Source organism: Mesoplodon densirostris, chromosome 6 (genome assembly GCF_025265405.1).
Source record: "Mesoplodon densirostris isolate mMesDen1 chromosome 6, mMesDen1 primary haplotype, whole genome shotgun sequence".
NCBI classification, from domain to species: Eukaryota; Metazoa; Chordata; class Mammalia; order Artiodactyla; family Ziphiidae; genus Mesoplodon; species Mesoplodon densirostris.
Genome location: NC_082666.1, coordinates 133,727,271 through 133,747,803, shown reverse-complemented (window position 1 = coordinate 133,747,803; position 20,533 = coordinate 133,727,271). Strand labels below are relative to the sequence as shown.

The 20,533-nt window shown below is 47.3% G+C and overlaps 1 protein-coding gene across 1 annotated transcript in view; it reads left to right on the top strand.

Annotated features, from left to right (window-relative positions):
- PALLD (palladin, cytoskeletal associated protein) overlaps positions 1-20,533 on the top strand; it is a 380,643-nt gene that overhangs the window by 139,741 nt on the left and 220,369 nt on the right. The window contains exons 2-3 of the mRNA XM_060102703.1: positions 7,096-7,274; positions 18,387-18,453. Coding sequence (XP_059958686.1) covers positions 7,096-7,274; positions 18,387-18,453 — 246 coding nt within the window. The remainder of the gene's footprint in view (positions 1-7,095; positions 7,275-18,386; positions 18,454-20,533) is intronic.

The following is a 20,533-nucleotide window of genomic DNA, read 5'->3' as shown; positions in this document are numbered from 1 at the left end:
CAGCTACTTCACAGGGTTGTTGGAAGGTAAAACGAGGCCATATTTGCAAAGCACATAGCGTATAATAGGCATTTAATAAGTATTCATTCTCTTTCCCTTCATTTGAATCAAATAAGCCCTTAAGAACTATCACTGTTCCCAAACATGGTATCACCTCCTCATCCTAACTGTGAGATTGTATTATACGTTTTTACCATTTTATAGTAACAGATTAGCAGTATGACAGGAAGCTGAAATTTATCAGAGGTACAGAATGGGTATATAGATACCTGGATTTGATTTTCTAATATGCTGTCCAGTGTCCTGTCCACTAAATAAATGGCTTCCAGGTATTAGAAATGGGATGAAAAAATGTCCAGGTGCCCTTCAGCGGAATTCTACCCGAGTAGGCTCTGTCTTAGCCCAGGACATGTCTCCATACAGCTGCATCTCAACCAAGGTCTCTTTCCACTCTCACCTTGTAATCAGTAGAAGCAGCTTTCAGGATCTGGAGGGAAGTGAAATGTGTTTTCTAGGAGACCAAGGTGAGGATAGCAGTGTGTTCCATTACAGACTTGTGCTTCAGTTACTGTGTAGCCTGCCACTCCGAGGCCCTCGGTTCCACTAGCTGAAGACATTCTGATCTGTTAATGATGTCTGCCTCAGGATGGGGCGTGGCGGAGTGCCTCCCCCACACCTTGGCTGCATTCATTTTGTGTGTTTACGTTGTAGCTTGTCTTAAGCGGCTCTAGCGGTAAGAATTTACTGGAGGCGAAATTGCAGGTCAAAACGGAATCAACAGCCCTTTTACCTCTTCTTTAAAGAATACTAAGTGTTTTGAGTTCTTTGCCCGGAAGCTGATGGAAACGTTAAGAAATGTAATGAAATAAAGTGACTTTAGCTCATCCGCTACCTCGTGGTGTCCAGACTTCAAACCTTCAGGATTTCTTAGGTCAGATAAGGTGATGTGTCTGTGACCGGCCACAGAAGACTGGAGACGACTGGTTTCCTCCTCTGCTATAGGCGTGGTGGAGTTGATGATCTTGAGTTTCATGCTGTGCCTTGTAACTGCGCTTCAGTTTGAGGAGGTGGGAGCAGATCAGCTTCCCTCTGTGGACATCTTCAGGCAGATGTGACCAGATACGACTTCGGGAATTAAAAAAAAAAACCCAGCCAGCTGAGCATCTACAGAATGCAAGGCACATTACTTCAGAGGCAGTTGAGTCCAGATCCTCACCCCGGAGGACAAAAACGACCCTAGGTGTTCTTTAAGCGGTGTGTCTGTTCCAGCCCGTCTTCATTTGTAAGCCCATCCTTCTCTGATGAGGTCAGTGTATGAAAGGGCCTGAGTTGTCATCGTTCAGGTGTGGTGAGGCCGACAGGTCAGCAGGAGGTGCCTCGGAAACGCTTGTATTACTCACAGGCCCCAGAGCAGGGAGCGCCCTGCGCCATGGGGCGGGGGAGGACAGGGGGTCCCCAGGGTGGGTCGGGAGGCAGAGTGGAAGGGGAGGGGGGCCTTCACTGTGTCCCTGCAGGAAGGGTTGGTGGGTGGGGCAGGGGGAGGCCCCGGGGCTGCTCTGAATGGGGCCACCGGCTCTGGACTGGGGGCTTTCCTGGTTGTCACCGCCTCGCTCTGGGCACTAGAGCAGGTGGACAGTGGCCCGAGTGGGAGGGCCTGCGGGGGGTGGGGGATGGGCTCTGGGTTGGTGAGTCTCACTGGCAAAGGGCCTGAAGGTGTCACTTACCATCTCCAGGAACCGGCAGCCCTGGGAGGGGCCATGTCTCCAGGGTCAGCCAGGCCAGCACGTCAAAGCGTCAGAAACACAGACGGTTAAAGACGTGCCAAGTGGGTGCCGTGGGCAGACGCGGGGCCGGAGCTACAGCCCTGGGGAGCTGCGTGAGCACGGCCGTGAGGCCGGGCCCCGCCGAAGCCTCTGTCCTCGTGGGAGAGAAAGGCAGGGGCAGAGCTCATTCCGTTGAAGGTGAAGGACTCAGTGGGGGTCATGACAAGGTGCTGAATCCACCCATATGTTCAGGGACCCGACGTGGGTGCATAGCCTCAGAAACACTGCGATATCCTCGGACCCTTCCAAGAAGCAAAGCCGTTCATGACTTACACCTTTCATCAAATAATTTCCTACATCATTTCGTGAAATATTTTTCATGCATTCACTAAATATACAACCTTTTCATTTCACCAAGAACCCCAGAATTATGAAGCTTTATAGCGAGGTCTCCTGTCCTCAGATGAAGAGCCTGGACCAGGAAGGCGAACGACTTTCCTGTGGTCTCTGCTGAATATCCCTGCGAGGCCACTGCGGCTCCAGCCGTGAACCAGACACACGTTTATCTGAACAGTGACTGGAGCCATGGGCCCAGCCTGGTGCCCCAGGGAGGCCCCCATCTCGATATCTGCAGCCTCTCCCCTCCCCCAGGCCACACCCTGACAGCCCCCATCCCGACAGTGTAGAACTGGCCCCGTGGCAGGTCCTGGGCCCGTAACCCTCTGACTTTCCCTGACGGTGTCGAAGCCACAGAATGGCTCACGTTAAGTCTTAGGCTTTTGCTGCCTGATTTAGACAAATGTTGTCTTTCGTCTGTGCTATTTCTTCTACGTGCTACAACCTAAGATGCTTTAAAAATGTCATCTGTGGAGCTGGAGGACAAAAAGCATGAGTGTTTAAACAGCCAAAGCCGGGTCACCCCTGGGGTTTGTAGGCACCACCCACGTCACCACGTGCCGTGTTGGTGTCACGGGGCACCGTCCCCAAGACCAGGTGGGTGTGTTAGGCTGTGGCCGGAGTGCGTTTGGACCTGACCCTTTCTGCCAGTGTTCAGTGTAGATCACGTACTGTATTGTGCTTGCAGATCATGTCCTTACACTTATCATCATTTTGCTCAGATTATAATCGGTCTCTTTTTTTTTGTCTGTACCATGCGGCTTGCAGGATCTTAGGTCCCCGACCAGGGGTCGAACCTGGGGCATGGCAGTGAAAGCGCCGAGTCCTAACCACTGGACCACCAGGGAAGTCCCAGATTATAATTGGTTTTAATTCATTTTTTAAAAACTGCAGGCTCTATGGGATGAATGTGCCAGAAAAGCATCGTGCAACATACACACGGGATGTTAGGAGATGCAAAATGAGAGTCGCATGGCCATGTAAGATGAATGAATGCTAGATTAAACAACGTGAAACTAATTAGTTTTCTGCAGGACTTCTGAGGGCCTTTAATAAGAAAATCTTAATTACATGAAGGAGCGATATATACATATACATGTATATAATAGGTAGCATCTTCCAAATCTGTTAGGCCACAGAGCCTTCACCATTTGTTTTTTTCTTGGGCAACATATTCTAAAGTAACAAGTGGCAGGTAGTAAGTATTTTTAAAGCACCAACTAGGTGCAGTACACTATGGATCAATGAATGAGAGTCCATTTCCGGGATGAGGAAGTAAGGCCTAAATGCATTAGGTCTCAAATAATGATATAAAGAAACACCACGGAGGATAGGAAGTGACATAGTATCAATTGTCAAGTGAATAAGCCTAAGCCTACAGTTTTTTGAGTGTAGAGGAGAGAGGAACAAACAGAACATTTTTTTGCAGATACAGAACACATACATTACGGTTTCTCTGCTCCAGAAGTGATGATGCAGGCCCCGTGCTGCAGGCTGGCCTGGTCCACGCGTGACAGACCGGAACTCCTTCCCCTTCACGTGAATGTGAATCACTGGGGTCTGAACCGGCTCAGTGGGCTTGGGATGATGGTCGAGATTCTGCGTCTCTTTCATTTTTTAAATTTTTAATTTTTTTATTGAAGTACAGTTGATTTACAATGTTGTGTTAATTTCTGCTGTACAGCAAAGTGATTCAGATATACATATATATATATATATATTCTTTTTTAAGTATTCTCTTCCGGGCCTCCCTGGTGGTGCAGTGGTTGAGAGTCCGCCTGCCGATGCAGGGGATGCGGGTTCGTGCCCCGATCTGGGAGGATCCCATATGCCGCGGAGCGGCTGGGCCCGTGAGCCATGGCCACTGGGCCTGCGCGTCCGGAGCCTGTGCTCTGCAACGGGAGAGGCCACAACAGTGAGAGGCCCGCATACCGCAAAAAAAGGAAAAAAAAAAAAAAGTATTCTCTTCCATTATGTTTTATCACAGGATATTGAATATAGTTCCCTGTGCTCTACAGTAGGACCTTGTTGTTTATCCATTCTATATATAAAAGCTTATATCTGCTGACCCCAAATTCCCAATCCATCCCTCCACTACCCCCTCCCCCTTGGAAGCCACCAGTCTGTTCTCTATGTCTGTGAGTCTGTTTCTGTTTCATAGATAAGTTCATTTGTGTCATATTTTAGATTCTACATATAAGTGATATCATAGGATATTTGTCTTTCTCTGTCTGACTTACTTCAGTTACTGTGATCATCTCCAGGTCCTTCCATGTTACTGCACATGGTATTATTTCATTCTTTTTTATGGCTGAGTAATATTCCATTGTATATATGTGCCACATCTTCTTTATCCATTCATCCATCAATGGACATTTCGGTTGTTTCCATGGCCTGGCTATTGTAAATAGCGCTGCAATGAACATTGGGGTGCATGTGTCTTTTTGAATTATGGTTTTCTCAGGGTATATGTCCAGGAGTGGGATTGCTGGATCATATGGTAGTTGTATTTTTAGTTTTCTGCGAGACATCCAGAGATTCTGCATTTCTAACAAGCTCCTAAATGGTGCTGATGCCACTGGTCCAAGGACCACACTTTTCCTGTAAAATCCAGATAATAACTGTTGCAGGATTTGTGGGTCATGCAGTCTGTCCCACCAACCCAGCTGTCGCTGCAGCACGAAGGTGGCCACAGACACTGTGTTAGTTCAAGGGCACGGTTGTGATCCCCCAAGACTTTATTTATAGACTCTGAAATCTGCCCTTTATATAATTTCCATGTGTCACAAAATACTCTTCTTCTGATTTTTTTCCTAACCTTTAAAAACATGGAAACCAGTTTTTGGCTCACGGGCCTCAGGAAGGCAGGCGGTGGCCGACAGGCTGTGTGCACTGCCTGAGGTCAGGGTGTCACAGCCCTGGGGTGGCCGGCAGGGGTGTCCCAAGGAGCTTATCTAACCAAGGCAATTAATCGTCCTCTGTTTTAAACCTTAATTGGGTTTTTTCATGCTGTATTTTCCCTCTGACAGTTGGTTCTTATCTTTTTATGTCAGGGTAACTCACCCTCGGTAACGTACAGACCCCTAGACTCTGGCTGGTTCCAGAGTCCACCGGGCTCGACTCTTCCCGTGGCCTCTAGTACCTGACGTGGTGCCGTCCACGTGGAAGATGCCCAGCACGCGTGTGCTCAGTAGGACTGAATCTGTTGAAGGGCACCTTTCGCTTGCTTGTGAGGAGAGCGGCTCCAGGGTGGGATGAGCACGGAGCGTGGGGGGAGAACTGCAGGGAGCAGAGAGGAAGCAGGTCACGCATGCGGGCTGCACAGGAAACGAGAAATCCACGCAGATATTTGACAGCAACAGGATTCATATGGGAACATGATAGAAAAGAAAACCTGGGCCAAATTACAGGAAAGCTGACAATAAAGATCTAAAGTTTAGGGAATGATTCATGTAGGGAAGAGTGTCGAGTGCTTTCACCTGCCACAGGGTAAAGAACCCATAGCTTGCCAGGGATGAAGAGATCGATCAAAAGGCTTCAGGTCAAGTAACACTGAAGCCATAGACAGTTCTCCGGGTGGGGGGGGGGGGGCGGGGGAGGGGTGAGGATCTGGACTGTGATTGTGGAAAGAGCAGAGAAGAAGGGACTAGAAAATGGTTCTCGGCCAGAATGTTCTCCAAGACTTTACGGAAACAAAGGAAATCACAGACTCCTCAGCATCATGAAATACCGCCCTTCTCAGCTGCCTCAAAAGCAATATACCTTGCATTGCGTAGAGGCTCAGTTGGCTGGGTTTTTTATATGGTTTTTAATTGCCGAAGTCATGTCTGTTCTTTTCCAAATACCCCGTACTTATTTTTTTTAATATAGTTTCTGGAGTTAGTATGCTAAGTATTAGCAAACTGGCTTGTTTTACTAACTTAACTTTCAGACTAAATATAGACAGAAGCCTATATTATGCTATCTAAATGCAGAAAAGGTTAGTTTTCACTGACATAAAAAGGATGCCGAGTCCAAAGAATTTTATAGAGAATCAGCCTCAGGGAAAATGTCTCAGTGCTGATTAAGAGCTGAATGGACAGTTCTGTCCCAGAGACTTCAATCCTTTTAGTTGTCAGTGGCACGTTCCTTCGTATTTCTTTAAAACTAAATCACATTTGTGGGGAGGAGGGTTAGGGCAGCTTCGTGTTTTTTTGTAAAACTCCTGTTGAGAGTTTGAGGTGCTCAGGGAATAAAGGAAAGGGTGTGAGGGGGAACCCGCACAGAAACAGTCTGGCCACCTGCCACCTCCCACACCAAGGGCCTGGTCGATGGGAAGGGGTGAGACCAGCAAGAACGAATCACAGAGCACTGCTGCCCTTGCCCGCGTCATGGGGGCCGGGCACGCTGCTGGAAGGTTCTCTAAATATCAGAAATGTGGAAGGCGTTAAGCCCAGCTGACCAGGTCAACAGGAACGTTGCTGCCCAGGGTCTGTAACATGACAGTGTCTCCCTTGATACTGTACATTAAGTATTTTGCGCACAATGTTTATATTACTTTCATGTGTTTCTTTACATACGAACGATAGATAAAATCGTAATAGCCGTGAGAGGCGCTGGTGACAGAACATTTCTGTAGGACTCTGGGAACTTGTGTTCCTTTCACTCTGTAACTGGAATGGTCTTTCCCAGTGTGATGATGTCCCTTATTTCCAGGTTGATGAAATGTACAAGGTGCTGTGCAAAGAAAACCCATGGGAATTGTCCAGCCATGCATTTCATGGTCTCAAATGTAATAGCATTTAGTAAGGTCAGTAACACGGACACAAGCCTTTTTTTTTTTATCAGACAGGCATCTCGTTACACAGCATCTCGCCTTCCACGTCTGCTTTATTATTTTAAACGTCCCCTTTTCCTTTCTCTCCCTCCTGTCCTGCGACTTCCGTTTGGCCAGCAGATGGTTCTGTGAGGGGATCGAGCTGCACGACAGTCCCGACATCCAGATCCGCTGGGACGGGGGCGACCTGCACACGCTGGTCATAGCCGAGGCCTTTGAGGACGACACAGGGCGCTACACCTGCCTGGCCGCGAACCCCGGTGGCTCTGATACCACATCTGCCGAGGTGTTCGTTGAAGGTACCCAGGGGTGTGGGGTGGAGGCGTGCGGTGCCGAGTGGGCAGGGGCCCATTGCTTCTTGTGCACGTGATTTCCCAACGTTGTGAGTCAAACCTCATTTGTCCTCCAGGACAGATAAATCGAGTGGCCCTGACACGTGGGTGTATGTCTACGTCGACAAGGTCTGATGTCAACATTTGTTCCTTTTCATTTAAAACATTTCAACTATGTGAATTTATTTAGAATACTACGTGTCCAACTTATTTCTGGTTTCTCTGGTGGACAAAGAATGTGGACATATTAAAATACTAGACCTATCAACCAAAGTTAAACTCTAAAAGACTTAGGAGATCATTCACAGAGGTGTTAAGTGGTTGAATATTTTTTAATGTTCTCATTTTTTTTTAATTCTAGAACTTTTCCTTTTTTGATAGGATGCTGCTATTTCTGCTAAGTGTATCATGAACTTGCAATCACTAGGTGAAAAAATTTCCAGAATCAATGTTGCATTAAAGAGGGGTGGGCAGAGAGTAGAATATCTCTGTTGTTCTAACAATTCATTTTTGACGAGACTCAGCCTATAGGGAATTAGAAAACTTGCTGTCAAAGTATATAGTTTACATCACTGTTGCATGTTTATCAATATCAATCACTTAAGTTGGAAGTGGCTTAAACACCAGTGTTCTATGTCCCTAAAGCCATAAATTGGTGAGTAGCCTTGTAATTGCTTGCATTTAAAAATAGTAGTTGGAACACAGAGAGAAAATTGAAATCCTCGAGGTCTCCACTACCTTCATCTTCATCTTTTTACTAAATTTTTTTTACTCTTTAATAGCACTAAGTTTCTTTGTTTTTTAAAGTAGAAGAAAGCAAGATGTGAACCATTATTTATAGCCCTTGTAAGAACTGGCCAAAAAAAAAATTAGTTTTAGAAGTAACTGTTACTGCCAACTAAAACTATGTGCCTTTACTTTTAATAAAAGGGTCCCCTACATTGTCTTTGAAAGCATCTATGAGCTCCTTCGGGGACCTTGTCCTGCTAACAAGAGCAAACCTTCTGTATTAACAATAAGTGCTGCTACATGGCACTTACGTGTATACACACGTGCAGACGTGGTCATTTAAACCTCACCGTGAGCCTGTGCGGTGTTATCAGGGTCCCCTTTTACACACGGGTAAACTGAGCCTGGGGAGGTGAAAGGGGCCTGTTCAAAGTCACTCCAGGATTTGGACCCAGTCCGTCTTGCTCCAGGGCCCATATCCTATTCGCTATGTCACGTGTATCTCAAAGTGCTAAATGAACAGGAAAAGAATGGCAAAAAGGTTTTTAGCATTTAGTAAGCGAGGAGTGAGTATCGGTCATGGGCTGGCTGTGGAGCAAACTTCTTGAAGCATGTTAGAATACAGAGGAGGAAAGTTAAACTTCCGTTAAAAAACAAAACAGAACAAAACCCGTTGCTAATGATGGTCAGATTTGTCTTCCAAAACCAAGTTCAACTAGAACTGCTTAAAATTAAATGCTTTATTTGCTTTCAAGATTGCTAGAAATGGGTACTTCAGTGTGGACTGGTTCTGTACTACAGACATTAAATCACGTCAGTTTTACGTACTAGTCTACCAACTCGATTCAGCCACATTTATTAAGGCCTTGCTCTGTGCCAGACAGCGTGGGCGCAGATATGATGGGGATGGGCCCTGCTATCAAGGAGCTCCCAATCCAACAGCAGAGATGGACACGTTTTTAAAAAAAGAATATAAAATAAGTGATGTTATAAGTGATATGACAGATATCTAAAGTGTTATAAGGATACAAATGAACTTAAAAGATTAACTGCAAGGTATATAAGACACACTAACTTTCATAGAGTAAGAGGAACTAGTTCTCTGCCTTGGAAACCACTTCAGCATCTGACTCTGGAGGTCCAAAACACGCATGCCATGGTCTTTCACTTTATTTCATTAAATTGAGCTCTGCCAGGTAGAAGCCCCTGCAGTGCAGTCCTCTCCTGCCTTTGGGGTCTCTGCATGAGCTACTTAACATGGGAAAAGCACCCCCAGTTCTACGTGCCACATGTGGTCCACGCGCAGGGCTCCACAGAGGTGGCGGGTGTTCCCAGTGTCCCTTTTTGCACCTGAGGGCCCTGCACTGGCTTCGACGGCCCACCAGCTGTGGGTCTGGCTTCAGATCTTTGTGCTGAGGAGAGGAGGGGTCTGGGCAGAGCCGGAATAAAGAGCCCTTAAGCATCAGCCTCCTAAGCCTCCTGGAAAGTGCGTTAGGAAACTGGCTCATCGTCCCCATGAAATATGGGTGATAACTTTTTAAAAGCCTGATTTTGGTGTATTTTTATCCCTAAGAACAATTACATGAAATGGGAGAGAATTTCACATAAATTCTTAGGCTCCTATTATGACTGAAAGGAAGACGTGTTTATGTTTTCTTACTGCAGCACTAAATTAGACCTAGGAGTATCTCTGTTGTCCCTAAACCACATTGCTATTGCTACGTCAGCGTGCAGTATGGGGGTGGAGGTGGGTACCAGAGGGTAGGAAGTTTTCTATAGATTTAAAAACCTCGAGGAAACCGTCCCTAAAAGTTTAACAACCTACTAGTTGGAAACTGTCTAAATTTCACTGCCTTGTGCAGCAACTTTTAGAATGATATCGAGGAAATTTCAGTTTAAGAACAGTAACTAAGGGGCTTCCCTGGTGGCGCAGTGGTTAAGAATCCGCCTGCCAGTGCAGGGACACAAGTTCTAGCCCTGGTCCGGGAAGATCCCACATGCCGCAGAGCAACTAAGCCCGTGCACCACAACTACTGAGCCTGTGCTCTAGAGCCTGAGAGCCACAACTTCTGAGCCCGCATGCCACAACTACTGAGGCTGGGCTCTAGAGCCCGTGAGCCACAACTACTGAGCCTGCAATCTAGAGCCTGAGAGCCACAACTGCTCAGCCCACATGCCACGAGTCCTGAAGCCCATGCGTCTAGAGCCTGTCCTCCGCAATAAGAGAAGTCACTGCAATGAGAAGCCCGGCACCGCAACGAAATGTAGCCCCTGCTCTCCGCAACTAGAGAAAGCCCGTGCGCAGCAACAAAGACCCAATGCAGCCAAAAATAAATAAATAAAATACTTTTTTTAAAAAAAAGACCCCAAAACCAGGAACTAACTTTTATCTCCTAGTGTTAACTAGGAACCGAGCCCTGGTCTTCATTTTCACCTGGATTATCTCATTTAATCCTTACAAAAATCACCCCATTCTGTGGCCGAGGAGACGGCAGCTCAGGGAGACTTGTAGGGCCCCAGGCCTCACACACACACTCACGCTCCCCTGGGCCTCAAGGACTAAACCCAGTCAGTGCGACCCCTTAAGTCTGAAGAGCCACAGGGGACACTGCAGAGGCACCTCAGATCTTGGGGCATCAGGGTCGCCACCTGCATCCAGTAACGGGCCTGGGATGTGTGCCTGGAACATCTCAGGACGTCACTGGGCGTTTGGTCGTTGGTCACGTGTTCACTGAAGGGCCCCTGGAAGGCAGGCGGTGGGCCAGGCACTGGGTGGGGACACTTGGCAGGACAGGCAGGCCTCGGTCCTTGCTGCGCGGACACTCCAGGAGAGGAGGGACGGGCCCCCCTCATAAACAACCCCAGCCCCAGCCAGCAGGTGCTGGGAAGAGAAGGAAGGTGGCTGAGGGTAGGGGGAGGAGGGCCTCCCTGAGGAGGTGACATCCGCCCTCAGTCTGGGCTCTGACAGGAAGCGATGGGGAGGCCGATGGGGCAAGTGCTGCAGACAGAAGTGGGGGCGAGGCTTGGCTGGAGGGGCGGGTGTGCCCAGGGGCGCGGAGGGGTGCAGCGGGGCGGCAGGCAGCTCACGCGGGTCGTGCCACCTTGTGGTCGCTGTTAGCCGGCCGGCCTTTGTTCTACCGAAAATCGCCACTTGTGGAGCGTTTAAACTGAAAAGTCAGATGATCTGATTTACATTTCAAACTGAAGGTTGGCTTGTCATCGGCAGCCCAGTGAGCAGCGTGCCGGGGCAGAACCGGACGCAGATGGCGGGGCTGCGGGAGCGCGCCGTGGAGACGCGGCAGAGGCAGGCCGACTGCAAAGCCACATGGCGGCTTAGGTGTGGGCTGAGGGGCCGCGGGAACGAGCAGACCCCGTGGATTTCGGCTCCACCGTTGGTCGTCTGTAGGGGGGGCGAGGAGTGGGCTGGGGCACAGAGGGACGTAGGTGATCGTTTGCACACCCGCGTTTGGACGGCCGAGTGGACACAGGTGTGGGCAGGTAGCCACGCGGGTGCAGCGAGCGCCCAGGGCAAGGACGTGCACTTGGAGCTTCAGGATGTAGATGGTAACTGAAGACACTGGACTGGGCGGGACCGCGTCTGAGCCTGGGCGACCCTCCCCACGCGAAGATGCCCCGGGAGGCGGTGCCGGCGTCGGAGCGTGAGACGAGGGCCCTGGGGCGGGGAGGCTGGGGGAGCGGGTCGGTGTTTGAGGGCGGAGGGCTGGCGAGCTCGGGCCCCCCGCTGCCAGGGGCCAGCGCCGAGGACAAGGAGGGGCAGGTGTGGATGCTGTGGGGCACGTTGGTAAGAGGGGCCCGGAGAGCCTGGAGGGACCAACGCCGCGCGTTGCGGGACCCGGAGGGACGCCCGGGAACGCGTGGGTGGGCGCCAGGGCGGTTCTGCCTAAGCACCCACAGAGCCAGGGGCCGGTACCTGGACCGGAGCACCGGGTCAGGATGCTCTGTGAGCCTGTGTGCCTGTGGGTTTTTGTAGCAGAATTTCTAGAGTATATTTCCATGCTGATGAAAACGGTCCAGGTGAGAAAACGCAGATCCTGCAGGGGTGTGGGGGGGGGGAGTGTGAGATGCCAGGGAGCCAGTTCCTGGAAGAAGAGAAGGAGACGGCCTCCGCCCACAGTGTGCAGGTGGCGGAGAGCTGCTCTCAGCAGTTGCGGGGCAGAAATGGGACCGGTGAGCACAGACACGAGAACTAAACGTGGATATCCCATGGGTGCGTCCTTGCCGCCCCTCCTGACCCTGTCGTGGACGGCACAGGTCTTTACAGCTCGGGGAGCCCCGAAGGGGGCAGGAGGGGGGCTCCCAAGTGTGCGATGAAGAAGCTGGGTTACACCCAACCCTGACCCCGTGGTCGGGGGGTTGAGCTGGGTGGGGGAGGAGGGGACGGCGTAAAGACGGCGGGGAAGGACGGGAGTTGTGAGCGTGGCGCACGCCGGCAGACCCCGTGTGGTGTTTATTTGTAGGTTCTCCAAGCTTGTCACAATCAGATAAGACGTGTGCCCCTTTTAAGTGACATTTCAAAGTACGTGGAAATGTTATACGAGGAGCGGTCCCTGTGGCTGCAGCAGGACACAACCTCTCTGAGCGAAAGGTTCCTTCTGCTGGATCCGGAAGGCTTGCTGTGAGAAGCTGACGGAGTCTAAGCTCAGCTTTGCCCATTCTCCACAGTGTTCATTTTTAAATATCTTTCCTGGTATTTTCTGGCCAGCCCAGCTCCCAGCTCCAAGACCCAGAACAGCGATTGGATGGCCCTTTGCTTCAGTTTCTCCATCTCTGCCTGGAGAAATTGATGTTCTCGTAAGAAATGAGTGAGTTAATCCCCTAGAGGGGGACTGACACACAGTGTGAGCTATTGTTGCTGTTACAGAAATAGCACATTTTCATTTTAAAAAATCTAAAATATGGAAATAAAGCTATAAAAGTCATGTGTAATCCCACCACCCTGTGTCTGCCACTCTTAAAATTTTTATTGTTCAATCTTTTATCTAAATGTGTATATTATATTCTACATACTCTTTGGTATATATTTTTTTAATTTAATTTAATCCGTCACGAACATCTATGCCTGTCATTGCAGTTCTTTAAAACTCATTTTAATGCTTTGATAGTCATTCATCATTTATACATTTTTAAATCATTGGCATTGCTTCAATTACTCTTATCTGAGACAGCAAATGATTGTTTCTGGTAATTATAGCCACTGAGAAAGGAGAGGGGGAAAAATGAGTAGTGGGAGTGGGGAGCAGTGTGTATTTACGCCTTAATTTTGAAAAGCAAACGTGGACCAAACGATGAACTAACTTAACTCCATGGCTGGATTCACTAAAGTCACTCAGGGACTTAAAATGTAAATATAAAGAAAGGAAGATAAATAGATAGTTCTTTTTAATGGTTAATACCTGCTTTTAGGAAGACTTCCTGTTTTCTGAAGTTGAAGCTGTATTCAGTTTGCTTCCACTCAGAAATACAGCTTTTTCTATATTACTAAGGAAGATATTAGACTGACAAAAATAAAAATAATTAAAACATGGTGTTTCCATGAACATGGGGGAAATGGGCATTTTGACATACAGTCATCCCTCAGTATCCGCAAGAGGATTGGTTTCAGGACCCCCCGGGAAACCAAAATCCAAGGATGCTCAAGTCCCTTATATAAAATGGTAGAGTATTAGCATATAGCCTACATAAACTTTAAATCATCTCTACATTACTTATAATACCTAATGTAATGCTATGTAAATAGTTACTGGGGGGCAGCAAAGGCAAGTTTGCTTTGGGGAACTTTCTGGCATTATATGTATACATATTTTTTGACCTGCGGTCGGTTGAATCCACAGATGCAGAACCTGTGGATATGGAGGGCCGACTGTATCTGTATTTACACCCCTTTCTGGGGAGATGTTTAAAATGGAAATAAATATATCTGTTGATAGTAGAATGAAACAAATTCTGGTAAATCGCCACAAATGTATTAGAAAACTATAAAGCACGTTTATTAACGTGGAAAAGCATTTCGCAATGTATTGAGTGGGGAAAAAGCAGAAATTGAACAGTATTACATCATAATATTATATGTATTATATATGTGCACAGGGGTAAACTTCAGCAGGATACGATCCAACGTGTCTGGGTGGTGGTATTCCGAATGATTTTTTTCTTTAATTTTTGCTGTTGTGCATTTTCTGGGTCTTTTCCTACAAGGAAGTATTATACGGGGTAAGTTTTTTAAATGGTGAGGGAGCGCCTTTTAAAGGCAAGATGGGAGGCTCACGGTTGTGGCTTTCCTGCCTGCTCTCCATCACTAGAGCAGCTCAGGGACCACCAGCATCGATTCCTCACTGTGTGGAGAACAGCGTAGACACAGGTGACCTGTAGGCAGGTGAACAGTCGATGAGCAGACGGGCAGGGGGTGACCACAAGTGCTGGGGCCCTGCCCCTTTCAGATGGGATTTGAGAAACAGACACGGATGAATGTCCCCCTGAGCCAGGGGTGTTCTCCCCTGCCCAGTAGGTGCAGAGCTGGGGACCGAGGGGTGGGGGCAGAAAGGGAGTCAGGGGATCGCCCTGGGGGAAAGGGGCCTGCAGAGCAGCTCTGGCCCCACACCAGGTGGGAGGTGACATTGAGATCCTAGCAGGCTCGGTCAGGTGTGCAAAAAACAGCAAACGCATCCTTATCCAGTGGACGTGAACCTCTCTGGTCCTTGTTTCCCGGCAAGTCAGTGAGGAAAAAGCCACAAAAAAAGAGTGAAAGCAATAATGGCTTTTTAATCATCAGAGGGGATTTTCCCGATGATCTAAACGTTGGGAATCGGATGAAGAATAGCTACTCCTCTCCCCGGCTTCTGGCCGCTGAGTGTCTCTGGTGCCGTCCCTGGGGCCTGCCTGCTCCCGAGGGCTCTCTGGGGTCTGGGGGGCTGCCCGCTCTCGGGCCGCCGTGACCTGCTGACCCCAGCCTGCGGGGGTGCCGGCGTTCCTCCTTGTCTGTCACCTGGTTTGGCTGCTTTGCTGTTTGTCTTGCTCGGTTTCCCTAGCTCCTCCTGCACAGGTAGTTTGCCCCTCGACCACGCTCGTGCCCAGACACCAAGTCCAGCCGCGCTGGCCGGTGTGCAAACCCACCCTGTGTCCCTGGCCTTCCCCCACCCCCCCAAACCCGCAGCTGCTCGCTCGTCCCCCAACTCACCCCCCGTCACTCATCCCAGCAGAGTCACAGGCCTGCCCTGAGCACCGGAGACGGCGGCTGGGGGCAGGGACGCGTGGTCTGGGGGAGCCGGGGCCTCAAGTTCAGACCCTGGGCCACTGCCGTGCAGTCCCGTGGCCTCACGCAGCCCCTTCCCCTCCCTGGTTCCTCGGGTCTCTGGTCTGTAGTTGGACGCAGCTTCCCCTTTTAGGGAGGCTCATCATCGTAATGACCGAACGCCAAGCCAGCCGATGGCCAGGCACATGGCACTACTCAGAATGGGTGCGCCCTTCCTGGCCACACCTCAGTCCAGTCCTCAGAGGTGTGATGTCCTGAGTGGCTGAGCAGCTCCGAAGAGGCAGCACAGAACATGTCTGGGCCGGTCAGAAAGGATAGAAATCAAGGAGGGACCCTGTAGGCGCTTCCCACAAGAGCGGACGATGTAATTAAAGGTTCAGGCGTGGGGAGAGGCCAGGAAGGGGAGCTCTCCGCTCCTCTGGTCTTTATCCGGAGCCCCTCTTGGCAGAGGCTCCCTTGCACCCTGCATTCCCATCCCTCCCCGGACCCCCAGCTTTATGCCGTCCCATTTCACTAACCACCACGTCATGCGTTTATTTGTCTGCGTCTGTGTCTGCATAGAATGGAAGCTCCCCAAGGGCAGGGAGGGGTGTGCACTTCACTCCAGCATCCTCGTTACACAGCTGGGTGTGCACGAGACTAGTGGAAATAGCAGACTTAATTTACTGAGAAGAACTCACAGGTCATCTAAGTTTATTATTTTGTTTTAAACAGGAAAGGTGTGTTACAGGAAAATTAACCTGACATAGATGAAGACAAATTTGAGAGAGGGAGCTGGGAGGACAGGGTGGTCTGTGTGCCGTGATGGTCCAGGACTGGGGATTGCTGTAGAAATAAATAGGAAGGACCACAGGCACCCTGCAGTCACCTAAGCAGGGCTTTTACCATCAGTAATAGCAGGAAAGCCATGGTAGAGAACAGTCACGGGAGGGCGCACAAGGCACTCTTGCAAGAGAATTAGGTAAACGTGTACATTCTCAATGCATCAACAGGCAAATAGAACCAACTACAAAGAGCACAAGTATACAGCAGCAACTAACATAACAACGTAAAGCAATTATACTCCAATAAAGATGTTAAAAAACAAAAAGAAAGCACATGTAGTGTGATTCCATTTGTACAAATACATGCTCAAATATACAGCCATCCCCCCTCATCCAAGGTTTCACTTTCTGTAGTTTCAGTTACCACAGTCAACTGTGATCCAAAAATATTTTATGGAAAATTCCAGAAATAAATGATCAGTTTTCAATTTTGCCATCTGAGCAGTGTGATGAAATTACTTGCCTCAGCTTTGACTGCCAGGATGTGAGTCATCCCTCTGTTCAGCGTGTGCTGCCTGTTAGTCACCTAGGTTGTCATGCTGACTGTCCCAGCGCTCGTGTTCACTGACCCTGATTTTACTGATACTGAAAATGGCCCCAAAGCACCAGAGGAGTGATACTGGCAGTTTGGACATGCCAGAGAAGCCGTGCAGTGCTTCAAGTGAAAGGTGAAAGTTAATAAGGAAAGAAAAGAAAAAAAAAAAAGTATGCTGAGGCTGCTAAGATATACTGTAAGAACAAATCTTTTGTCCGACAGGTTGTGAAGAAGGAAAAAGAAATCCATGTTAGTTTTGCTGTCGTGCCTCAAACCCTAAAAGTTACAGCCACAGTGCATAAGTGCTTAGTTAAGATAGAAAAGACATCAAATTTGTATAATAAGATATTTTGAGAGAGAGACCACATTCATATAACTTTATTATCATTTTTATAATTATGATTATATTGTTATATTTGTTCTATTTTATCATTAGTAATTGTTGTTAAACTCTTACTGTGCCTAAGTTACAAATTAAACTTTATCTTAGGTGTGTATATTTAGGAAAAATAGTACTAACAGGATTTGGTGCTATCCATGGTTTTGGGGTCTTGGAACGTTATCTCCCTTCCATAAGAGGGGAGGCCACTGTATGTTTGTTAATACATTCAATTTATCTGAAAAATATAGGCCAGACTGTTAGCGTGTGCAGAATGGTACCAGGGAAGGGACCTACTGGTCTTCACTATTATATCACACAATTCTGTGCTACTTGGTTGCTTTTCTATAAGCGTGTATTATTTTACATTAAAATATTTTAAATAGATAATTTAAATAACTTGAGTTAAGTATGTCTCATAAAAGAAGTATCAAGTATGTACTTCTGGGGCTTCCCTGGTGGTGCAGTGGTTAAGAATCCGCCTGCCAATGCAGGGGACATGGGTTTGAGCCCTGGTCTAGGAAGATCCCACATGCCGTGGAGCAACTAAGCCTGTGAGCCACAACTACTGAGCCCGCACACCTAGAACCCGTGCTCCGCAACAAGAGAAGCTACTGCGATGAGAAGCCCACACACCACAACAAAGAGTAGCCCCTGCTTGCTACAACTAGAGAAAGCCTGCGTGCAGCAATGAAGACCCAACACAGCCAAAAATAAATTTAAAAAAAAGAATGTACTTTGAACCATCACAGTTATTTAAAGTGTTACCTAAAATCTCTTGTCACAAAATACACGAGCATTAAAATGTAAGGACAGTTTGCATTTTGGCCTAAAAATCCAACAAGGTGAACCATAATTTAAACACAGTAACGAAGCAGATGAATTTGGGAAGGAGTGATCCAAAATTAGAAACCCTCCTATTCAAGAATGAAGCCATATCAGAGTCAGAAAGCATCTCCTAATTAATGAGAAATGAAGGTATTGATAATCCACACCATGTAATCTTCTGGGAAAGAGCTGAAGTTTAAAATTATGGATGTTCTACACACAGACACACATACATTTATTTCATAGTTGATAAGCCATTTAAAAGTGTGGTTATGATGGCCAAAGGGACAAAAATGAAACTGATAGTAAATCTGACACTAAACCCATACTGCTTTGAAGAAAGCTTTTCTTGGTAGTTCTTTTTTAAAATAATTATCTGAAAAAACAGTGAGTAAAAATGGTCTGAACCATTCTCTATTTCAAAATAAGACTTTGTACATTATTGTCTGAGTGAAGAGCATTACTTTTGGAAGCAATTATAGACATTACTTACATCTTTTTTTTTTCCACTCAGGTGCCAGTTCAACGGATTCTGACAGTGAAAGTTCAGCATTCAAATCAAAACCTGGAGCCATGCCACAGTAAGTACCTACAATTCCATCAGTTATAAGCAAGGACTGTCAACAGAATTGTGCTGTGTGATGCCACTTGTGTTGTGCTCTGAAGAGGTCAGCTGATGTCGATCAAGGACCAAATGCTTGAACCTGGAGCACAGTTTTTAACTTAGGAATTTGAACTTTGAAATCAGCATATCATCATCGATGTGCCAGAGTCTAACCATCCACCATGTTAGTTTCAGTGACAACTAACAGGTTATAAATGTATGAAAGGAACACTTGTGTTGAGAGAAAATTACTTAAATCATTACTAAAACGTAAATGTCAGCCAAGTTATCCATACATATTAGAACATATCTAATTAGGCCAGAAATGGGTTTCCATTTGGATAAAGTCTATTTCTAGTTAGATCTTGCAATGAAAATCTCAAAATTTAGTTTTTCCTACGAAGACATACAATGTTAGTATCTTAATTATTTTTCAAAAATAAAGTAAAATTGTTCCCATCCTCCCTGGGAGCAAAGACTGCCACCACGTTCGTCCTGCCCGCTGTTTGCCGCAGAAGAGCTGAGGATTCATGATGAATACCAATGTCCAGGATCCACTACCAGAGAGCTGGCGTCTGGGTTGGGCCCTCAGATTTAAAGGACTTTATTCTGCATTTGGGAATCCAAGCAGCTGTGAATTTTGCTGTGTGGCTGACAGGGTCTTGGTGCCCTGACCCTGTATCAGGCCTGAGCCTCTGAGGTGGGAGAGTCAAGTTCAGGACATTGGTCCACCGGAGACCTCCCGGCTCCACGTAGTATCAAATGGCGAAAGCTCTCCCAGAGATCTCCATCTCAATGCTAAGACCCAGCTCCACTCAAAGACCAGCAGGCTACAGTTCTGGACACCCTATGCTGGACAACTAGCAAGACAAGAACACAACCCCACCCATTAGAAGTGAGGCTGCTTAAAATCATAACAAGGTCACAGACACCCCAAAACACACCACTGAATGCAGTCCTGCCCACCAGAAAGACAAGATCCAGCCTCATCCACCAGAACACAGGCACCAGTCCCCTCCACAAGGAAGCCTACACAACCTACTGAACCACCGTTAGCCACTGGGAGCAGACACCAAAAACAACAGGAACTACGAACCTGCAACCTGCGTAAAGGAGACCCCAAACACGGTAAGTTAAGCAAAATGAGAAGACAGAGAAACAGACAGCCAATGAAGGAGCAAGGTAAAAACCCACCAGACCAAACAAATGACGAGGAAATGGGCCGTCTACCTGAAAAAAAATTCAGAGTAATGATAGTAAAGATGATCCAAAATCTTGGAAATAGAATGGAGGAAACACAAGAAACATTTAACAAGAACCTAGAAGAACTAAAGAGTAAACAAACAATGATGAACAACACAATAAATGAAATTAAAAATTCTCTAGAAGGAATCAATAGCAGAATAACTGAGGCAGAAAAACAGGTAAGTGACCTGGAAGATAAAATAGTGGAAATAACTACTGCAGAGCAGAATAAAGAGAAAAGAATGACAAGAATTAAGGACAGTCTCAGAGACCTCTGTGACAACATTAAATGCACCAACATTTGAATTATAGGGGTCCCAGGAGAAGAAGAGAAAAAGAAAGGGACTGAGAAAATATATGAAGAGATTATAGTTGAAAACTTCCCTAATGTGGGAAAAGAAATAGTCAAGAGCAGGAAGCACAGAGAGTCCCATACAGGATAAATCCAAGGAGAAACACGCCAAGACCATATAAATCAAACTATCAAAAATTAAGTAGAAAGAAAAAATATTAAAAGCAGCAAGGGAAAAACAACAAATAACATACAAGGGAATCCCCATAAGATTAACAGCTGATCTTTCAGCAAGAACCCTGCATGCCAGAAGGGAGTGGCAGGACATATTGAAAGTGATGAAGGAGAAAAACCTACAACCAGAATTACTCTACCCAGCAAGGATCTCCTTCAGATTCAGTGGAGAAATTAAAACCTTTACAGACAAGCAAAAGCTAAGAGAATTCAGCACCACCAAACCAGCTTTACAACAAATGCTAAAGGAAGTTCTCTAGGCAGGAAACACAAGAGAAGGAAAAGA